Genomic DNA, 18,665 nt, shown 5'->3' on the forward strand with positions numbered 1-18,665 from the left:
CACTGGGTGTTGCAAATTGTGTGGTAGTAGTACAAACACACACCACACACACACACACACAAAGTCAAGTACATTCCATGAAGCCCTTCCCTTCACATATGCATTTTCCATCTGTCCAGATGTTCCAATTTATGTGTTTAGACTGTCCAGTTTCAGGCACAAGCTTCCTCCTATACCTTCCTTCTGCTTTATGGCAATATCTGCTTCTTCTTTCTTCCCCATATCTCTCTGCTAGGGTCTTTCCATTCTAAAACTCCACATCTCATCTCTCCCTGACCTTAACATATAAAAGTGTGAAAAGAGATTAGGAGCAGATCTTCAGATTTGGCCTCCCTGGTCCTCAGCCACTTGAGTGGATCATGAGCTGATGACATCTGTTGGAGAAGGAAGAAGCTATGGCTTGCCAAAGAAATGTGGTCTTTGGAGGGCCATGGCTGAATGCAGCTGTGATGTAGGAGGTGTGAAGAAGATGGGGAGGAGCTGGTGTGGCACGGCTACTGAGCTTGTGATTGGGTTTGCATCATCTCAGACTCAGCACATACTCAGCACTGGGTTGGCCAAAGGCAGGCACAAACTGTTCCCTGAGGTCCTTCCATAGGGGAGCCCTTGCTCCTAGGGGGTCTAAGCTGTCAGGATGCTCAGTGTCCTAGTACTTGTTGGCCTGTCCTCCCTAGCTGACTGTTTTCCCAGCTGCTATCCTCTCCAGTGGAGGAGGTGACTTCGTGTGAGTCATCCTCTTCGGGAAAGAAACCTCTGGGTTCTTCCCCCCGTGGTGTGAGCAGCTGAGGGGGAAGGTATCCATAGCTATTTTATTTTCAAGGTCTCAGCTGGGGGCAGGAAGATTGGAAAATACAGACTTAAATTTGTAGCTTAGGGCATAATTTATGAATAGGAGTCAAACAGACGCGTGCAGGAAATATTCTCACAGACTTTAAACTTTAAAGCTAAACAGTTCTCAAGTTAAAAACAACATCAACTTCTTTTTTTTTTTTTTTTTCTTGCACAGGATGGTCTGGTGGGACACGGGAGGTCTGAGTTCTATTTGTGTCTCCTGTCACCAGCTTCCTATGACCTTGGACTAGCTGCCTAACCTCTCTATGCGCCTCCGTTTCCTTCTCTGTAAGAGGGGGATGATCACATTTACCTGCCCCATGCAGACACTCTTGTGACTTGTTTCATAGTATAAAAATATAGGGAGGGCCACAGTGGGTCACACTGAAGACCTGACTCACACAGCAGCCTTTCTCTGGCTGCACAGGGAGAAAGTGGAAGCATAGGGCTTGAGTTTTCCTGTCATGGGCTCTCCGTTGATCTTTCACAAAATAAAACATGTATGGGAAGCATGAGGTATGTGCATAGTGGGGGAGAAATACATTTCTAGCACTGCTCTGAATGTTACAGAGTCAGTGAAGGCCATCAGGGGAGCTGGCAGGGCAGACTCCCTAAGCATCCTTAGCCAGTGCTGCCCCTTCCTGGTTTCCCTGCTCTGAGCGCTCTCAGTGCTGCTGGCTGGGACCCGTGCTGGTCTGGGTCAGGCCCGGCACAGAGCGGTCTGCCCCGCGGCTCCCTCTCCCAAGGAAGGCGGGGAGCTGAGCCCCGGGCCCCTGGGGCACGGGCAGCGCTTTGGGCGCTCCGAGCATCGCTCCGGGCAGCAGGGGACGGCTGTAAATGGCCCCGGCCCGGCTCGGCACACGGCTCGGCAGCCCCTGGCGGGACGCGGCGCTGTCAAGGTTTTCCTGCGGAGCAGGCGAGGGTCTCCGTAGGACCGGGACCCCACCGCTCAGCATTTGGTCTACGAATCGCAAGTCCGCTTCACGCCCTCCCTAGGAGAGCCTGACGACTTGCGAGGGACGAGTCCTGCTGCCCGCCCCGGCAGAGCTGCGGCCGCGGCGGCTGGAAGCAGCCCAGACCCGGGCTCCAGCGGGACGGCACGGCCAGGTCCCTGGGGGCCGGGGGCGGCCGGGACCGGGAGACCCGCGGGGCAGCGACACCGTGCCCGCCGACCGACCGACGGACGGACGGACGGACGGGCGGGCGGGGGACGCGTCCCGGGGAGGGCGTGCTCCCGGCGGAGGATGTGGGCGGGGGGGCGGAGGGGTGCGCGGCGAGGGGTGGAGAAGTTATAAATCAGCGAGGCTGGGGCTGGCGGGTATCTGATGCCCACAGGAGGTGAAGCTGGCAGGGCCGCCCGCAGCGGATACTCCGCTTCCGCAGGTCGGGCCGGGGCGGGCGGGCAGGATTCGGGGGCTGCTGGATGCGGATCCCGCGCCTCGCTTTGCCGTTATCTCTTCCACCGCGGGAAGCGCCCGGGACCGAGGAGAGCCCGTCGGAGCCCAGCCGGCGCCTCTGCCCCTGCCTCGCCGCCGTCGGCAGGGAAAGAGCCCTGCGTTCCCGCAGGCAGGACCATGCCCCGCCAGCTGCTCTCAGGGACCGTGCTGCTGGGAGCCGCCCTCCTGCTCGCAGGTAAGGGACCGCTGGTTCGCGCTGTCCCGGTCCGACCCCGTTCTGCGCCGAGCTCTCCGCGACGGGTCCCCATCGTGATATGCCTCATCGGCTGCGCCTCCCGCGCCCCTGACCGGTCCCGCCGCACCCCGCTCGTCTGCTGGAGCCGGCGGGCACCTGCCTCCCCTTCGCTCCTTTCCTCTGGGCAGGGCCGGGGACATGATCCCTGCTTTCCAGGGAGCGGAGAAACGCCGCATCCCCGAGCTGTCCTTATGCTCCGGATGCCCGTCGGCGTGTCCCGGGAGCAGCTCCCCGGAGGGTCCGGCGGTGCGGAGCCGTGGTGCTGCTCCTCCTCCAGCAAGGCAGAGGTGGCGTGGAGGACAGCCTCTCCCGGGCACAGGGGACCGCCGTACATCATCGGGAGTTGTCCTAGCCGGTGCATCACGGAACGAGAGCATGTCTTGGCTGCAGGGCACGCTACTTTCCTCCACACTTTGTTTTCAAGTGTGCCAGCTCTGCCCGTGAAGCGGCAAAGGTGTACCTTTTCTTCGCAAAAATCGAGGTTCTGCTGCCTCCCGCCCGAGCGGGTCGGTGGAGCGCGGTGGCGCTCCGTGCGGGGCTGGCTGCCGGGTCTTACTGGAGAGTGGGATGGAGCTGCTCTCCGGTGCCTGCATCCCGCAATGATGGGGATGGATCATTGCAGATCTGATGTTCTTAACCGAGTTTTATTTTGCTTTGAGCCAAGAGCCAGTCCCCGTGGCCGGAGCGCCGCGGTGGGCATTGCGTCCCAGCCTTGTGTGGCTGGTCACCTGAGAGCAGGGGTGCGTGGTGGCCGGGCAAGGGCCGGTCCCGCGTGGGCTCATGGCTCGGCAGGGCCGCTGCCCTGCGGGGATGCCCGCGGAGAGGGGCGGACCGGGGCTCCCGCCGCCTGTCCCGGCCGGGGCAGCGCGCACGGCCGCGGGCAGAAAGGGGCCGGCAGCCGGCGGGGAGCGAGACCAAACCCCGGGTGGGGAAGCAAAAAGCCGAGCTCCCCGCGGGACAGCCGTCGAGGCCAGCGTTCCTGCGGTGAGCGGCGCGAGTGGCCGTGGGCTCGGTCTGCTCCGCGCCGTCCAGCCCACGGGAGCGGTGCCGCTGCCTGAGGCTGCCCGGGAGGAGAGATGGCGGGGCGGCTCCGACGAGACGTTTTCCTGCTCGGGAAGTGCTGATTCATCAGCTTTGATACAGATACATAGGTATTCTTCTACTTTTTTTTTTTCCTCTTTCCTTTCCCCAGGAAAGTGCTAATTTCCCCACATTATTTGTCTCTGCCTAGGAGGTTCTTATGCCCAAGATGAAATAGGCAGAGGCATGGGACACCCACCCTGGATACAGGAAATGTGGATTCAGATCCTTGCCAGGCTTCCTTCACAGCTTGAGTCTGAACTTCGGCGTCCTGCTCCTGCATGGGCTCCTGCAGTGACCAGCTCCGCCAGGGGACTGGCTTCCTCTTTCCTGTCGGAAAGGTTTTCCATTGTGCAGATCATGGCAAGCCCACTGCCCAGGGAGAGGGTGGATTCTGTGAGCCATGGGCTGTGAGAAAGACCCTGGTTCACCTTCCTGTTCATGTGCACCCTGCACCAATTCCATTGGGAAAAGCTTGGCTTGCTTAGGGGACAACCTGGGGCTCTGGGCCCTGGAGACAAACATCCTGATGGCCAGCTCAGGTGCTGTAGGCGTTGGAAAGTTTATTCTCTAGTTTTGCTGGGTGCCCTTACAACCATTTTGCTGGAAATTCATACCCTCCCCATGTAGAAGAGATTGTGCTCAAATCAGAATTTAAATGTTTTCAGGCTCATTGGCTTTCTTGGGGTTTTTTTGGTCTGTTTTCTAGAGGAGCATTCTTTCTCTGCTTTGTTTGGACACCTCAAATAGGTTGATTATGCTTCTTCTGGGCCACTGGCAGAACTCTCCATAGTTGCGTTTGCACAGAGAGTTTGAAAGTTATTATTGAAGTGGTTGATGTTTTGTACCATAGACCTCTCTGTGTTTTTCTTCCCATTTCATCCTCCTTCACTGCTTATTTACCTGCAGTTCTTACTCAGGCTGCCAGCACTTTCCATTTCCAGTGCTCTTGATGAAATTCAATTCATCACTGGTGCCCTCTTGTAATTCAGTCTCTGCAGGTGCCTGCTGAGCTTCCATTTACTGGCAGGTTCTAGGGGAGATTCTCAGAAACAGTCAGTGGTTCAGAAAGAACCTAAAAGACCTCCACAAGGAAGAGACAGAAGAAGGTCTTTCAGCCCATATAAGTCTACTTAATAATTTAAAATTCCCAAAAACAACATGCTGCCTACAAGCTTTGAGAGTACCCATTTGAAAAATGAGATTAAGGAAATTAAATTCATTTGACATGTGAGTGTTGGGCACTTCAGCTCTCTTGTGCCACACATATTCTGGTTAACTTGGGAAAGAACAATACTTTTTTTCTGGGTTTTGCATAGAACTCACATATGTTTTCTTTATATCTTATAATTATTTATTCCCCAAATTGTATTGCATATGCTTGCTAATGACTGTACATGTAACGGTCAACAGGAATATGTGGTTGCTGTATTAAGTTCAATCTCCCAGTCCTCAACTTTATTACTATAATTATAATTATTACTATAGTATTACTATAATTTTAGTCACTAGCATTTGGGATTGTGAAGGATGGTGTTTAAACCCTGAAAACATCAGATTCTGCAGCCTGGATCAAGGCTTATGCACCATGTTTCTAGATACATAAACTGATGGTTTAGCTGTATTTCCGGCTTTCCACACAGAAGTGGAACCTCACAATTTGCAGTTAGAAGGTGGTAGACTCTATTACAGTCTTATCTGTGAGCAGCACTATATGATCTCAGTTATTTCAGTAGCAACTAGAACATCAAAATCCCCAGTGGACTTTTCAACTTCATGCCCAGCTGGAAAAAGTGAAGGAAGAAATTCCAGGTCAAATCTAATCAGTGCTGAGGTTAATTTCTTGCAATAACTTACCTGACTTCTCTGAAAGTGCTGTTCAGATGGATGTTCATATGTTAAGGTTTCAATTTGATTTGAGTACTTGCTGAAGCAATGACACAGATGGAATGGTCCAATTTGGGATAAGGGCTGGAGTTATTAACAAAGTTGAGAAAAACTGGCTTTACCACTTCTTCTTCATAGAAACAGGGCTCCCTAAAAATTCTGAACTGCGTTCACATAAAGCAGAAGGGTTAGGAGCTGCTATATAACAGAGATTTTTAGAAAATGTACGTTGTGTATGGAGTTAAAGATCAAACTTTCTGACACAGTGAAAGAAAATCACTTACAGAGCTAATTGATGTTTTAGCAGACAGGTGTTTTTTCCCATGTGCTCTACACAAAGCTAGATTTCATTATCTTACAGGTGGTGTAAATCCGGAGCAACTCCTTTGGGCTGGGCTAGCATCTTCTAGATTTACACTTAGTGTTGGATAAACTTGGACTTGGTCTGTGCTGTAGTAAAGATCTTCATATCCAGAAGCACCCAATATATTTAGAACCCTAAAAATTTGCTTTTGAGGAGATTTGAGAGTTTTTTTGGTGGTATTGGGGTGGGTTATTTTGCATCCGAACAATAACAAGCAAGCTGTCTATTTTTTGTCAGATGCTTCAAAGACTGAAACCAGTAGCCTTCCACGTTGTGTGGGTGTATAGGACAAAAGGAAATTGTCCAGATTTGTAGGACAGTTGATAAGTCCTTACATTTTCATGTGGTTTGGAAACTTCCAGCACACTGTTTATCAGCTTGCTAGTTCTCATGTTCAACTGAGATTGGGAAAGGAAGAAGCTCAGCAGAAGCAGATGAGGGTTAAGGTTTGGTGTTTCAGAAGTCTGTGTCCAGAGGGGCTGTGGAGGGACTTCAGCAGCAAACCTGTTCCTTTGAATCCCCCAGAGTCAGGGTTTGGGAATTCTGGCTGCAGGCCCAGAGGGAATGGAAAGCAAGACTGCTGCAAGAGTAGGTTCCACATGAAATGCCCAAAGTCACCTCTGCTCTTGGAGAGAACTCTCTCCTGTTGGTGTGAGACCTTCAAGAAGAAAACCTCCCTCCAATGACATGCTTCATCTTCAGATCTCGTCCCTGCCCCCAGTAGTCTCTTTTTTCCCCTCTACCGATATTTGTGAGAATGTAGAGAAACACTTCTGTATGTATTTGTGCATGAATTCTACCCACAGACAGAACAAGGCTCTTCTCTCTTTGCCCTTGTCATGCATCCTCACTGCATGTATTCCTGCAAATGGGAAGCAACCTTTCCCAAGCATCCTCAGCTGGAAATGGTCTGACTTCTTGATCCATCATGGGGAACTGCTTATCATAAAATTGGTCCAGTGATAGTCAGGGAGATGCCCACACAGTTTTCTCTTACTGAGATGCAGAAGTTCAGCTTCATTCTCCTGTGGTTGGAGATCAGTACTGCATAAATCTTGATGCTTAAAAGAAAGAGCTATGGTGCAAGCAGGAGCTGGAAAAGTGAAAATGCAGTCATTAGTGCTCTCTCCAAAGCCAGGCATGGCATAATATCATGACTTTGTGACCAGCAGAATGAACTCATGATGGAACTAAACAAAGTGCTAACAGATTGAGAAACCAGCAACAAGGGCAAAGAGATTTGAAACTATAGCTTTCAGAGGTACTTTCGTCTGAAACTTAAGTCCTGAGCCATTGAGATGTATGGAGAAATTTGGACAGGGAATGTGGATGACTGTTTCTTCTACATTAAGTCATATTTGCATTTGGGGTGTTTTTTGTCTGGCACAGTGAGTGGAGATGTCCCAGGCTAAAGATGAAGAGGAGGATGATTTAGCTTGATGTGGTGCATCAGTGTATTCAAGACCATTATAGATGTTTGTGCAATAGTTAATAGATTCATTAATCATGTTTCTCAGACTTTGGTTTGTCTTGTGTTAATGCTGAAGCAAAAGGTTCATGCTCATGGTGAGCTGATTTTACTCTCTCTGTCGTTTTCTCTTCAAAACACACTTGATTTTTCATTACCAAAATCCATATCCACAATGTTAAGTCACCCTTGTAGCATATTTAGAGCATAATTCAGTGAGATGTTGTTGACAACAATTTCTCTTGGCATGGCTTTTCTGGGTGGTGGGGCTGCTTTTGCAGCAGTCACTGATATGTGGCACTAAGCACTTGTGCAACACAACTTCTTTTTAAGTTGTATTCCTTCTTTTGGAGTTATGGCCTTGAAACAAGGCTCTCTTTGCTGTTGGAGCAGCTGAAGGATGGGCATGGGGCTAGAGGGCAGCTGCTTCCAGGATTTCAGTGGGTTGAAGATGCTGTGGTGCCATTTTCCCCACACCATGGCTGGAAGCGGGTGAAGCAGGCAGGGCACAGTGGTCCTTGAGAGCCAGGGACCTGTGAGCAGATGTCTCTGCTCCTCAGATGTTCTCTCAGGAAGCCTGTGCTCTGGGAACAGACCCCCTGCTTAGTGCGTGGGGAGCGAAAAGGGATGAGTGTGAGGGCATTTCATGAGAGGAATTTCACAATTTCACATAGCTCACTTAAGCGTCCTTCCTGTGGGATTCTTCCTTGACACAGAGTGAAGGAATTCACCCCTTTTGTTCCCATTGTCATTCCTCTGTGGAAAAACCTCTCATCAGGATCACCATAGACTAATGTTAATAGAAGCGTGAGAGTTGCGATCGTGGATCAGACAAGGTCTTTTTTAGCTTCATGTCATGTCTTTAGTGGTGTCCAGCATCTTATCTTCAGGAAAGGTTCGCGAAGCCTTGCAGGAAGCAGTTATCTGATAAAATTCTTAAGGGGGGATATTTTTTTTTGGTAGTATGATCTAAAGTCCAATAGCATTTCATAAGAAACCATGGGGCTGAGAGTCAAGGAAAGTAAAATTTAGTTGTTGTCTATGTTTATGCAAGTGGATTATTACATAGTGGAAATCAATCACATTAAACTATATAAGACAGAACTTTTTTTTGTTCTGTTGTGCTGAAAGTGTTTGGGGCACTTTTCTTTGTCTCATGCAGTGCTGCAATTGGCAATCATCCTAATCTATTTTAAAAGTATGAATGATTATAATTTCCCAATGTAATTGAGCCATAGGCAATCTTGCCAGAAGATTTCTGCACATGCAACTCCCTCCTTAGACCGGGTGCTTTAGATGTCATTGAACAGCAAGGTGGGTTTTGCTCCTAAGCCATTGCAAGGGAACTCCTCTGTACAGACTCTTCCAGTTCTTCTCACCTCTCTATTTTAAATTGTTGTGTTGCATTATTTACTTGTTCTTGTTTTAAACCCAGGGGCTTTACTTATAGCTCTGCTTTATAGGTTTAAGGGGGATGGAAAGTTGGTTCCTGACTCTTCTTTTTGTCTTGGAGCACTACAGGACGGTTCAGCTGTAACAATGGAAATAATAATCAGCAGCCTTCAGCAAAGTGTAGCTCCTTCAACTTCGCTTTACATTTTCTTTTACATAGTTCCTAATTTGTTTCTGTGCTTACAGCTTAGTGATTACTACAGCCCCAGATGAATTTGACAGGCTTGTGCTGCTGGCTGGGCAGGTAGACTACTGTCAGGTAGGCAGTTTGCCTGTCTTTATGAATGTCTTCCAATTCAGTCCTATTACACTGCTTCTTTTGTCCTGCCAGCTAATCTGTTACAAATTTAAAGCATCCAACTAGTAAAGAAATTTAGTTTGGCTAAGAAAATATACACCTTTACTCTAAATGCCTAGGATTTCTAAATTGTTTTTGTGTGAATTTTAGTGTACTTGCTTTCTCTTTATACCATATTGATACTTTTCTACTCACTTATTAATGGGATAAACTTTTCTGAAGAATATTGAGAACACATTATGTGCTAGGATCTGTCATGGTGGAATTAGAGCAGAGGCACCGTGGTTGCTGATACCTGTCAATTGGTAAATCTGGTGACTCACAGGCATAGTCTGGATGGGGCTCTCTACACTGCGAGCAGCACAGGCTGAATCGTGTGGGGAGGCACGAAATGACGCTCCTGGGTGAATGCCACTGGCTGATCACATGGCATCCCTTTGGCTGGGCAGATGACAGAGTCACAACTGCTTCTCATCTGAATGGCCTGAGCAGGATCTCCATGCAGGGCCAGGACAGGCACATCAAGGTGGAGGGGTATGACAGCCACATGGATTTGTCCTGAATGTGGCTGTGAAAGCATTGCTAGCTGTGGTGTTACCAGCTTCAGCTGACTTGTTTTGTTTTTAAGATGGACATTTACTCTGTTGGAGTGAAGACCAGACTAAGGTGGGCACAACTGTGGTATTTCTCTTCTTTTCTTAACACACATCAGGTATATGCGTGTCTTTTGCTTTCTGGGTGTGGCTTACCAAAGTGGTCCCACAAGGATTCATAATGGAGGTGTCAGACTGTGCATTTGGATATCCATTTTCAATTCTGGGTGCTCAGTGGGAAAGAAAAAGTTTGTAGTTATGGCTGGTTTTATTTCTTCTCTGTAAATATGTCCTCCTTATATAGCTGATGAAATGAGCACCTTCATCAGGCTAGATATTGGCCAAGATGTTCATTTCAGATCCTGTATTTCTAGAGGTATTAAAACTTGATGGATACAGCAGGAAACCAAGATTATTTTTCCCTCAGATCTTTGGTTGTTAAATACTGAACTTTATTTGTCATTGACATTATATGAAGTGCCTATGCTCATGCATGGAAGTTACCTGGTGAGTTTAGGGCAAACAAGGCACAAACTTCTGATGAGCTGGTGAAGCAAGTGCCTTCAAGTGGGTCTTGTGGGGCACTAAACATGGAACTGCATGGCCTTGGTTTCCAGGTATGATGGGAAATGTCAATAATTTCAATTGATAGTAACTGGAATGAGATTTATGTCAAATAACCGCTGAGGTTTCAGTTTGTTTAATTGCTACATCTAAATTTTTTAATGAACAACCCCCTCCCTGCTCTTTGCTAGAAAGACTTCACCACAAACTTCTATAAAACCAACCTGACCTAACTAGGGCAAATGCTGGCAAAATGTTTGGCAATTATTGGGGAAATAAATATTTGTTTACATTTGCAGCTATTGGCCATATTGGCATGCCAGTGTGTACTGCTCACGAGTGTTAATGAAGAACAGAATTATGCATTATTTTTAGCTTTGGCTCTGTAGCATTTAATCTTACATCAGTGGGTATAGTCATCTTGGAACAGCAAATACATAAAGAGTAAATGAATTATAACTTGCTCTGAGATCTAGAACTAAAAAGGAAGGAATACACTTGTTCAAATACCTTTTACATTTCTATGCCCATGAAGGCCTGTTTTGGGCAGTTGCACATCCATTTTCCTTACTGACTGATTTAGTCCCACAGCATGGAGTCACGGTCAAGGCTTTTAGTCTACCCAGAAATCATGTAATCTACTGTTACCAACCTTATGCTGTTCAGACTTAACTATGGTGTTATGGTGTGTATCATAAAGCAGTCTAGCTTTGCCATCCTTTGCCATCCACTATCCTATCTTTTTTTTGTTGTTGTTTTTTTTGGCTGGCTGGCTGTTATGTCCTAATAGTACTTTAAATTCTTACATTATAATTGAGATTGATCAAATGTAAGCATTTGATCCAGAAATCACTTGGCATGTGTTGCAAAACATCAGACTAGATGGATGGAATGTTTCTTTTGGACATGAAAGGGATGAACCAATGAACTGGTAATTTTTGTGCTTCTGTGTGTACTTAGTAAGTAAATAGCATCCAATAGTTTTCTTGGTCTTGAATGCAAAAGAGAGGAAAGTTTCAAACACCACAGGGATATGTGCAAGTGATGGCTCTGTTAAGGAGTGATACAACTTGAGCTGTTGCTTCTACCCTGAGGGTGTTTCTGTCTGCCAGCTCTGTACCAGCACACATGGTCCTTCTCTTTGCACAGGAGCCAACAGGAAACAAGTACAAAACTACCTCTGAGTCCAGGGACCTGTATCTATTAACACTTGTAAATCCCCATGGCTCTTAATTGGCCTGCAGATTTCTGCTTCAATAGAAACAGTGGTTACATTTTGCTGCTTCAGATCATGAGTTTGCTCATCTGGACCATTGTCAGTGTCAGCCTGGGACAAAGTCACAACTCCTTGCTCTCTCTCAGTCAAGCTGCCCTAGTTTCTCTTCTGCAGGCTTCAGGTATGAAGTTTGGAGTTACTTCAGAGAATTGCTGTGAAATTAGATGACTGTGAGGTTTCCTTTAGAATGGGGACTTAGATGGCATCTGAAAGACCTGCAGATACCACTTTCAGTCTCAGAGTGGCTCATGCTTTGGCACTGTAGGTCTTTTCTGGAGACTGTTTGTAAGAACAGGCAATGGAGAGGATGCTTTTATTCCTTGGAGCAGGAAACCAGGCTGTACTGCCTTCATTGCCTGTACCTGAGCATCAGAAACCCAGGTGACAGATGAGATGGGTGCTATTGATGCTATGGGGATAGAGGAGTGTCTCCTTCCAGCAGCAGTTCTGCCTAGCCACCAGCACAGAATCAGAAAGCTTCATTATCCAGGGTGCTCCCTTCTCCCTCTAGTCCTGCAGCAGGACCAGGCCAGACAGTTACACATTGAACAGGAAAACAAAATTTTCTTTTCCATTCACCACACAAGTTTTAACACAACACTCCCTAAAAGTTCTCCTGTCTTTATAAATGCAAGTATTAATGCTGAAGAGAGACTCAGTGTTGATTAAACTGGTCTAGACTTCTTCATATAGTCAGATGTAAATTGAAAATTTAAGTGGCTCTTAAGAGTTGACCATGACTTTTTCTTCTCTCTATATATCTTTTTCTCCTTAATAGAGTGAATTGGTGTAATGATGTAATTGCAATTATTATGGGTAGGTACAACTGTTTGACCAAAAAAAATAGTTATGTTTACTTACAGAATAGATTGAAGAGCCTTTTAAAGAAATGGTAATACAATAGCTTGTCAAGAATAACTCTGAAATAAAGAAAACTACTGATACCTCAGATTTCCTTACAGAATGGAGTAAAGCCATATACTGCATTTGAGGTTAGCTAGTGGCCATGTTCTGGTTAAGATGCTGCTGCAAGGCAGAGAGAGGTCATTTTCACTGGAGACACGCTGAAGGTCAACCCCCTGGGTACTGTCATGTATCTTTCCATTTTGTCTGGATTCTGCAACTGCTTTTTAGTTGTACACATGTGGGCATTCCCATTCCCTTCAGTGGAATGACTCATAGGGAAGTGCTCAGAAGCAAGAGTAAAGTCCTGGGCTACATCTGAACTGAATGACCAATGCTTTAAGCATCGCAGAGAGGTGGAGACCTTGTTAAGAAATAACCTGCCCTCTCCTTCCAGTGCAGGAGTTTCCTCTGCGAAGTTCATTTTTGCTGAACATTTGAATCAGGAGGAAATTATATTTGATGGTAAAACCCTCAAAGGCTCAGTTATGTTTCACAAGGGGTAAGACATGTGCAAATCCATCAGTGACTGAAACAATTACTTCATGATGGATAACTTTATTGCCCACAGATGGCACTTTAAACCCAGAAGGTCAGATTCTTTGTACACACTGAAGTTGCAAAGATAAACTGATCATTCTCCTTAACCTCTCGTTGAGCAGGTGAAAAAAGGATTGGTCAACACGTTGAGGATAACAGGAGTGGCTGGAAGACAGTCACATCCCCAACTTATAGAAAAGATATTAGAAAGTCATTAAACCTTAACTTCAAGAAAGTTTATAATAACTTCTAATATTGTAATTTTTTAAACTTAGTCTCAAAGCTAGCTTTTGGATTTCCTTTCTTTAGTCAAAGGTAGTAGAAGTTCTCTGTTTATGAAAAGAAATTTAAAAGTAAAAACTGGGAAAATTGGAATGTGTATAATAACCCAGATCATGGTCCCAATTTTGAGTTCAACTAATCTATAATTTTTAAGAGAATCCAGGATTTAGCAGAAATCAGTGAAAGGTTCATCCTGCATGCATGTCACTCATTTGTCTATAGAACTGGACACATATCATATTGGAAAAATAAATGCATGTTCATTTATTTTATCTTTTTTTCATGACTTGTGATCAGAGGGGTTTTTTGTTATCAGATAATTAATATTTTTATTTACTTAATTTGGAAGAGGATCAGCTTTTTTTGTGGGGCAGAAGTTAATGGAAGAAAACTTCCTTTATTTTTTTCCCCTTGAAAATCACAGATTGCTCTCTGCTTTCATAAAAAAAAAATTGTCCTCCCCTTACTTTACTTAGAATGGCTAACTTTTGCAATCTAAATTAACGTTTGCTCATTAATTAAGCAACCCCATTGACTGACTTTCACATGCATCTAATAAGCCTTCCATAACAAATAAAATGCGTCTGAAAAAACCACCCTTTCCCCATGGGAGGAGATTCCTCAGTTATCAGGATTAATTAGTTCTCTTGTTGTCACATGAAAAGAAGCTGCACCCCTCAATGTAGGTCAGTGTGAGGGTAGGCTGCTGATGGTCGCTTAGTGACAGGCACAATGATAAGTGAATGTGTCCTGTTGAGCCATGACCCTTCAGAAAAGACAGTGTCAAGTAAAATGCCCACAGAAGGTACATAGAAGGCATAATCTGCTTCTAAATATTGACAGTAGGAATTTCCCTGCTATTCTCCTTCCTTTTTCTTTCCTGGTAAACATGTCAAACTCTATTGCATTTGTACTCTGCATTGGTTTTGAAGCATTTAAAAACGTAAGGAACCTAATGACCCATGAATAGATAGGATGTCAAATAAAGCTATTTTTCTTTGAGACATAGCATCTTGCTGGTAAAAGCATTGTGTCCCATACTTGTACAGCCAACAATTTTGGCTTGAAATAAAACCTCAGCTTTTTGTCAGTGAAAAACTAAATAAATGAATATATAACCAGGCTTGTATCTCTTCCCAAATACACTGACATTAAGTCTTGAATGTGAATACAATTAACTACTGGAGTTAAGTGTCTAAAATGTACTTGAAATCAATGATGAAATGCTGGCTTGTGTCAATGGGAGCAGAGTTAGACAAACACTAAGCACTCCTTAAGATCCCCCACACAATATTTATAAATACTGTGCTGTCTTTTAGATATATGTAAAATGTGCAAAAAGGCAAAAGCTTGAGTATGTGTCCAGTATATTTGGGTTTCTTGTTTCTTTTTTGCCTACAAGATGGGGTGGAAACGTGGGTGGTTTTGTTATGTTTTTTCTTTGATTTTAGTAACTCTGAGGCAGATCTGACAACAGGCTTCCAGGCTGCCTTGTTTTATATGCTTCAAATAAGTTAGATCTTAAAGTGTTCGTGTCTTTGTTTATATCACTGTGAAGTTAGGAAGAAAAACAACCTTGTAACGTTTATGATGGTTTCTTGCTCCTCACCTCTGGTAGACTTTGAAAACAGCAGCAGCCCACATTCCCAGGGCCGGTCTCCTGGTCTCAGCATGGGTCAGACGTGGGCAAGGTGCTGCAGGATTGGCTTTGCTCCTGGGCATGGTGCAGTGCCAGTGCTCAGCAAAGCCAAGCGCTCAGCACCTCAGGCATGACCAGGCACTGCAGACTCATTCTCCTGTCTTGCTGTCAACACCTGTCACTCACATGGATTTTTCCACTTTCTCACCAGTTTTACACAGGAAGCAACCTACATGTTGCTCTCTAGCAATTAGGTTGAGTGTTGCAGCTCTAGCAACTGGGCTTTGATCCCAATGGTTTCCTCTGGCAGACCGTCACTGATTTTTTTTCATACATATTGAACTGCTTGTAAACACAGTTGCATGCTTTCAGCTTTTCCAGGGCCTCAAATAAGGAGCAGTTCAGGGAAGCTTGAGGTCAACTTTTCCCCAAAGTAAAAACCAAGATTCATAAAGCTGGATATAAACTCTCTCTTCTTGGGAGAGCATCTGACCCTTCAATTCTGGGATGACAAGACGAATGCAAATGAAATGAGGGAATGTGGGAGTTTCACAAAACCATCAGATTGTTTAGCTAGAGGATGTTGACAAACCCTCTCAACCAGAGTGCCTGGGTTGCTCTCCAAGCAGCTGCCTAGGCTGTTGTAACATCTTATCTCAATTTCTCAGTGATTAGCCTCAGAGGCATTGTTTCAGAATGGTGAATGAGAAGACTCATAGACTGTAAGCATCTATGGGAGATTATCCCATAAAAGCACACTTTGGGGGAACCAGCTCTTCAGAGTTGAGATTCCTGAAGGGCAGGCATGAGAAATGTATGTTTGCAATGCATATCACATAACAATTAACTCTTCAGAGATTTGCTGCACCATTTTTCTCTACTCTTACCAGCTGCTAGAATATATTAGTTTCTAGTTAAAAATATGATTATCTAGACAAATCTCAGAGGAAGTCTGTGTATGTGGACAGTCTCACCATTCAATTCTATAGTGTTGAGGTGCAGTCCAGAAGATCTCTTTATTCTGAGAAGTTATTATGCCCTTGCTTGCAGCTTGTGCAAGTGAACTATAATTTTATTTATGTCTATGTTCAAATGTTCATGTCTATGTCTATGTTCAATTTAAATCTTGTTTTGAATTGGCAGAGATGATAGAATATATCGAAAACTACTGGAGCCACGTCTTAAGTAAGATATCCAGGGCTAAAAAGAAAGCTCCTGAATTTGGAGCAGCCATTGGCTTTGATGTGTTTATACATCTAAATTTTAGTCACCAATCTCAGCAGGAACTGGTGTCCAAAAGTTCCTTCTCTAGTCAACAAAAGAGGGAAGCTTTTCTGATTGGTGATACGTAGCCCCAAGAAAGGTTCATGTATTTCTACTATGTTTGGTGCATACAGCTGTTCATACTTGGCTGTGCAGGGACCTCTTAAGTCCTCTTAAGAAGGACTTAAAATAGCTAAGCTAAAACTGTACTTGACTGAGTTCTAGAAGAAAAATCTGCATTGCCCTTTACTATGAGATGGGGTTTATCCCATATGTTGACAAGGTAATACTTTCTCTTGGAGTAAAGTGATTTGGGATAGTTGCTGTTGCTCTCTCTCAACAATGAAATATTTACAAATTACACTTGATCCCAATCAGACTACAACTTTTAACTGTTTTGAAATGTTTTTACATTGTGTTCCTAGCTTCTGGAACATTTTGCTGTCAGTGCAAGGGCAGTGGGATGGATCAAGCACTGCTTCTTCCCTAAGGCATGTTCTTCTGTCAGTTTGCCATGAAAGCTTTTGTGGCCACAGCCTATTATAGAGGAAAGATAAATCATTATGTCTTTCCAGCCAGCACCTCCTGACTTGATGAGAAAGAAGATCTCATGCTCTTCTGGTTTTCTGACCATGAGGCTTTTTCATGGTCTTCTTAAAAATGCCTCCATGTAGACTTCACAAAGCCCACCTGGATGTTTTCAACTGTCCTCAGCCACCTCGTGTTATGCTGACACCAAGGCTTTCACTTATGCCAGAATGGTCTGGCCACAACGTCATGCTTGCTTTCTCAAATAAGCAGCAAATCTCATCTGGAAGGTGTCTTGATCTTGTTCTCACAATTTACTGTAAAGGTCTACCTTTTGGTGCTACTTTGTTGACAGGAAGCCTGCAGCTGGTGAGGGGCCAGGAGTAAGAGCGCTGTGACCTCCAGTCAGAAAGGGAAGAGCCTTAATGCATTTGACTCCTTCCACGTCAGTTTCAGCCTTGCAGCAAGTTGTTTGAGTGGGATTTCAGTATCTTAGGAGTCAGTACGTGGCTCTTGCCATGGGAGTGGCTGAATTTATCCTTCCCATTGAAGGGGCTGCCATGGCTGTGTTTCCTGAGGAAATGCAGCCAGTGGTGCTGGGGGCACACTTCCTTGGTTAGATGTGGACCCATGACGTCCTCAGCTTCTTCATTATATGTTCAGTGAAAAATTTGAGAGCAAAGTCATTGACTGATAGCTTTCAATTCTATTTTCTTTCCTGAGTAATGCTGCTGGAAGGTTATTTGAGTCCTTAGTCAGGGCAACAGGACTTTGCTCAAAGGAAGAGAGTATGTGTGGTGAGAGAGGCAGTTTTCTTTTCTTTTCCTTTCCAGTATAACAGCATAAATGTGAGTGGACTGGAAGCAGAATTATTTGACTTTGTTAATGTTTTGGTTTTTTTCTTTGTTTTTCTAGGATCTAGTTCAGGATCAAAACTAAAAGTTCCTGAGCTGAGTATAAATGGCATACAGCACGTTGTTCAAGCCGGCCAGACTTTAAATCTCACCTGCAGGTAACCAACTGAGTTGGATTATGATAATTTGGCAGGGACTTCATACACCTGACACTTTCTTTTTTTTGTAACTGAAATTAGAAAAAAATTAAACCTTGTGTTGTGGGGAAAGGTGGGGAGTGAACTTCAATGGCAATTGTTTAATAGTTCTTTGTTGTTTCTGTTGTTGTTTTTGGAAAACAAGATAAAAGAGAACCCCATAAATAGCCTGATATAATAAAAAAGAAAGCTTGGGAACTGGAGCTATATAATTGCAGCCCAGCATAATTGTTTCTGCTTCCTTATCTGTGTTTGCAGGGGGGAAATGGTTCATTCATGGTCTTTGCCTGAAACTCTCAGCAAGGATAGCAAAAGGCTGAAAGTAATTAAATATGCCTGTGGAAGGAATGGGAAGCAGTCCTGCAGCAGTCTGACCTTGAGCAGAACTCAAGCGAGTGACACTGGAAATTATAGCTGCAAATACCCCACAAGTCCAGCAAAAAAGAAGAAGGAATCTACAGTCTATGTATTTATTAACGGTAAGATTCAGTTTTTTTAACACTTCCTGGTACTTGCTCTGCAATACAGCAAAGTGGAAAAGTAAGGCAGTTCAGCTGGGGCTGAGTTTTGAAAGACATTTTCAGCCTTGCATAATGTTCATTTGCCAATTAATGTATAACATCTTCTTTCTCAGAACTTGCAGATACAAATGGTAATCTTTTATCAGTTAGAAAAAAAATGAAGCAAGAAAAAGACCCAATCCAAACATTTGCCTAGAGAAAACAGGAGTCCAGATGGAAGTAGACTACAAGTGAATATGTGAAATAGGTATCAGAAACTGTCTCCTATGTGATGTGATGTGATGTTATTTCTAGGCAGATGAAGGATGCTAAAGCTGCCTGTCAGATCGCTGACTTGCCTCATGCTGCAGAAAATTACTTTTGCATGTGAAGTCATATTTAAAAATAACCTCTGTAATCCATGTCACACATATTGGAAAAATCTAGAATAAAT

General features: G+C 44.8%; 1 protein-coding gene across 1 annotated transcript in view; it reads left to right on the forward strand.

The window, feature by feature from the left end:
- The first annotated feature begins 2,174 nt into the window (after nucleotides 1–2,174).
- FLT1 (fms related receptor tyrosine kinase 1) overlaps nucleotides 2,175–18,665 on the forward strand; it is a 108,675-nt gene continuing 92,184 nt past the window's right edge. The window contains 3 exon segments of the mRNA XM_036404076.2: nucleotides 2,175–2,463; nucleotides 17,576–17,672; nucleotides 17,970–18,190. Of these exon segments, the coding sequence (XP_036259969.1) occupies nucleotides 2,406–2,463; nucleotides 17,576–17,672; nucleotides 17,970–18,190 (376 nt within the window). The 5' untranslated portion in view covers nucleotides 2,175–2,405.

Source organism: Molothrus ater, chromosome 2, assembly GCF_012460135.2.
Source record: "Molothrus ater isolate BHLD 08-10-18 breed brown headed cowbird chromosome 2, BPBGC_Mater_1.1, whole genome shotgun sequence".
Classification (NCBI taxonomy): Eukaryota; Metazoa; Chordata; class Aves; order Passeriformes; family Icteridae; genus Molothrus; species Molothrus ater.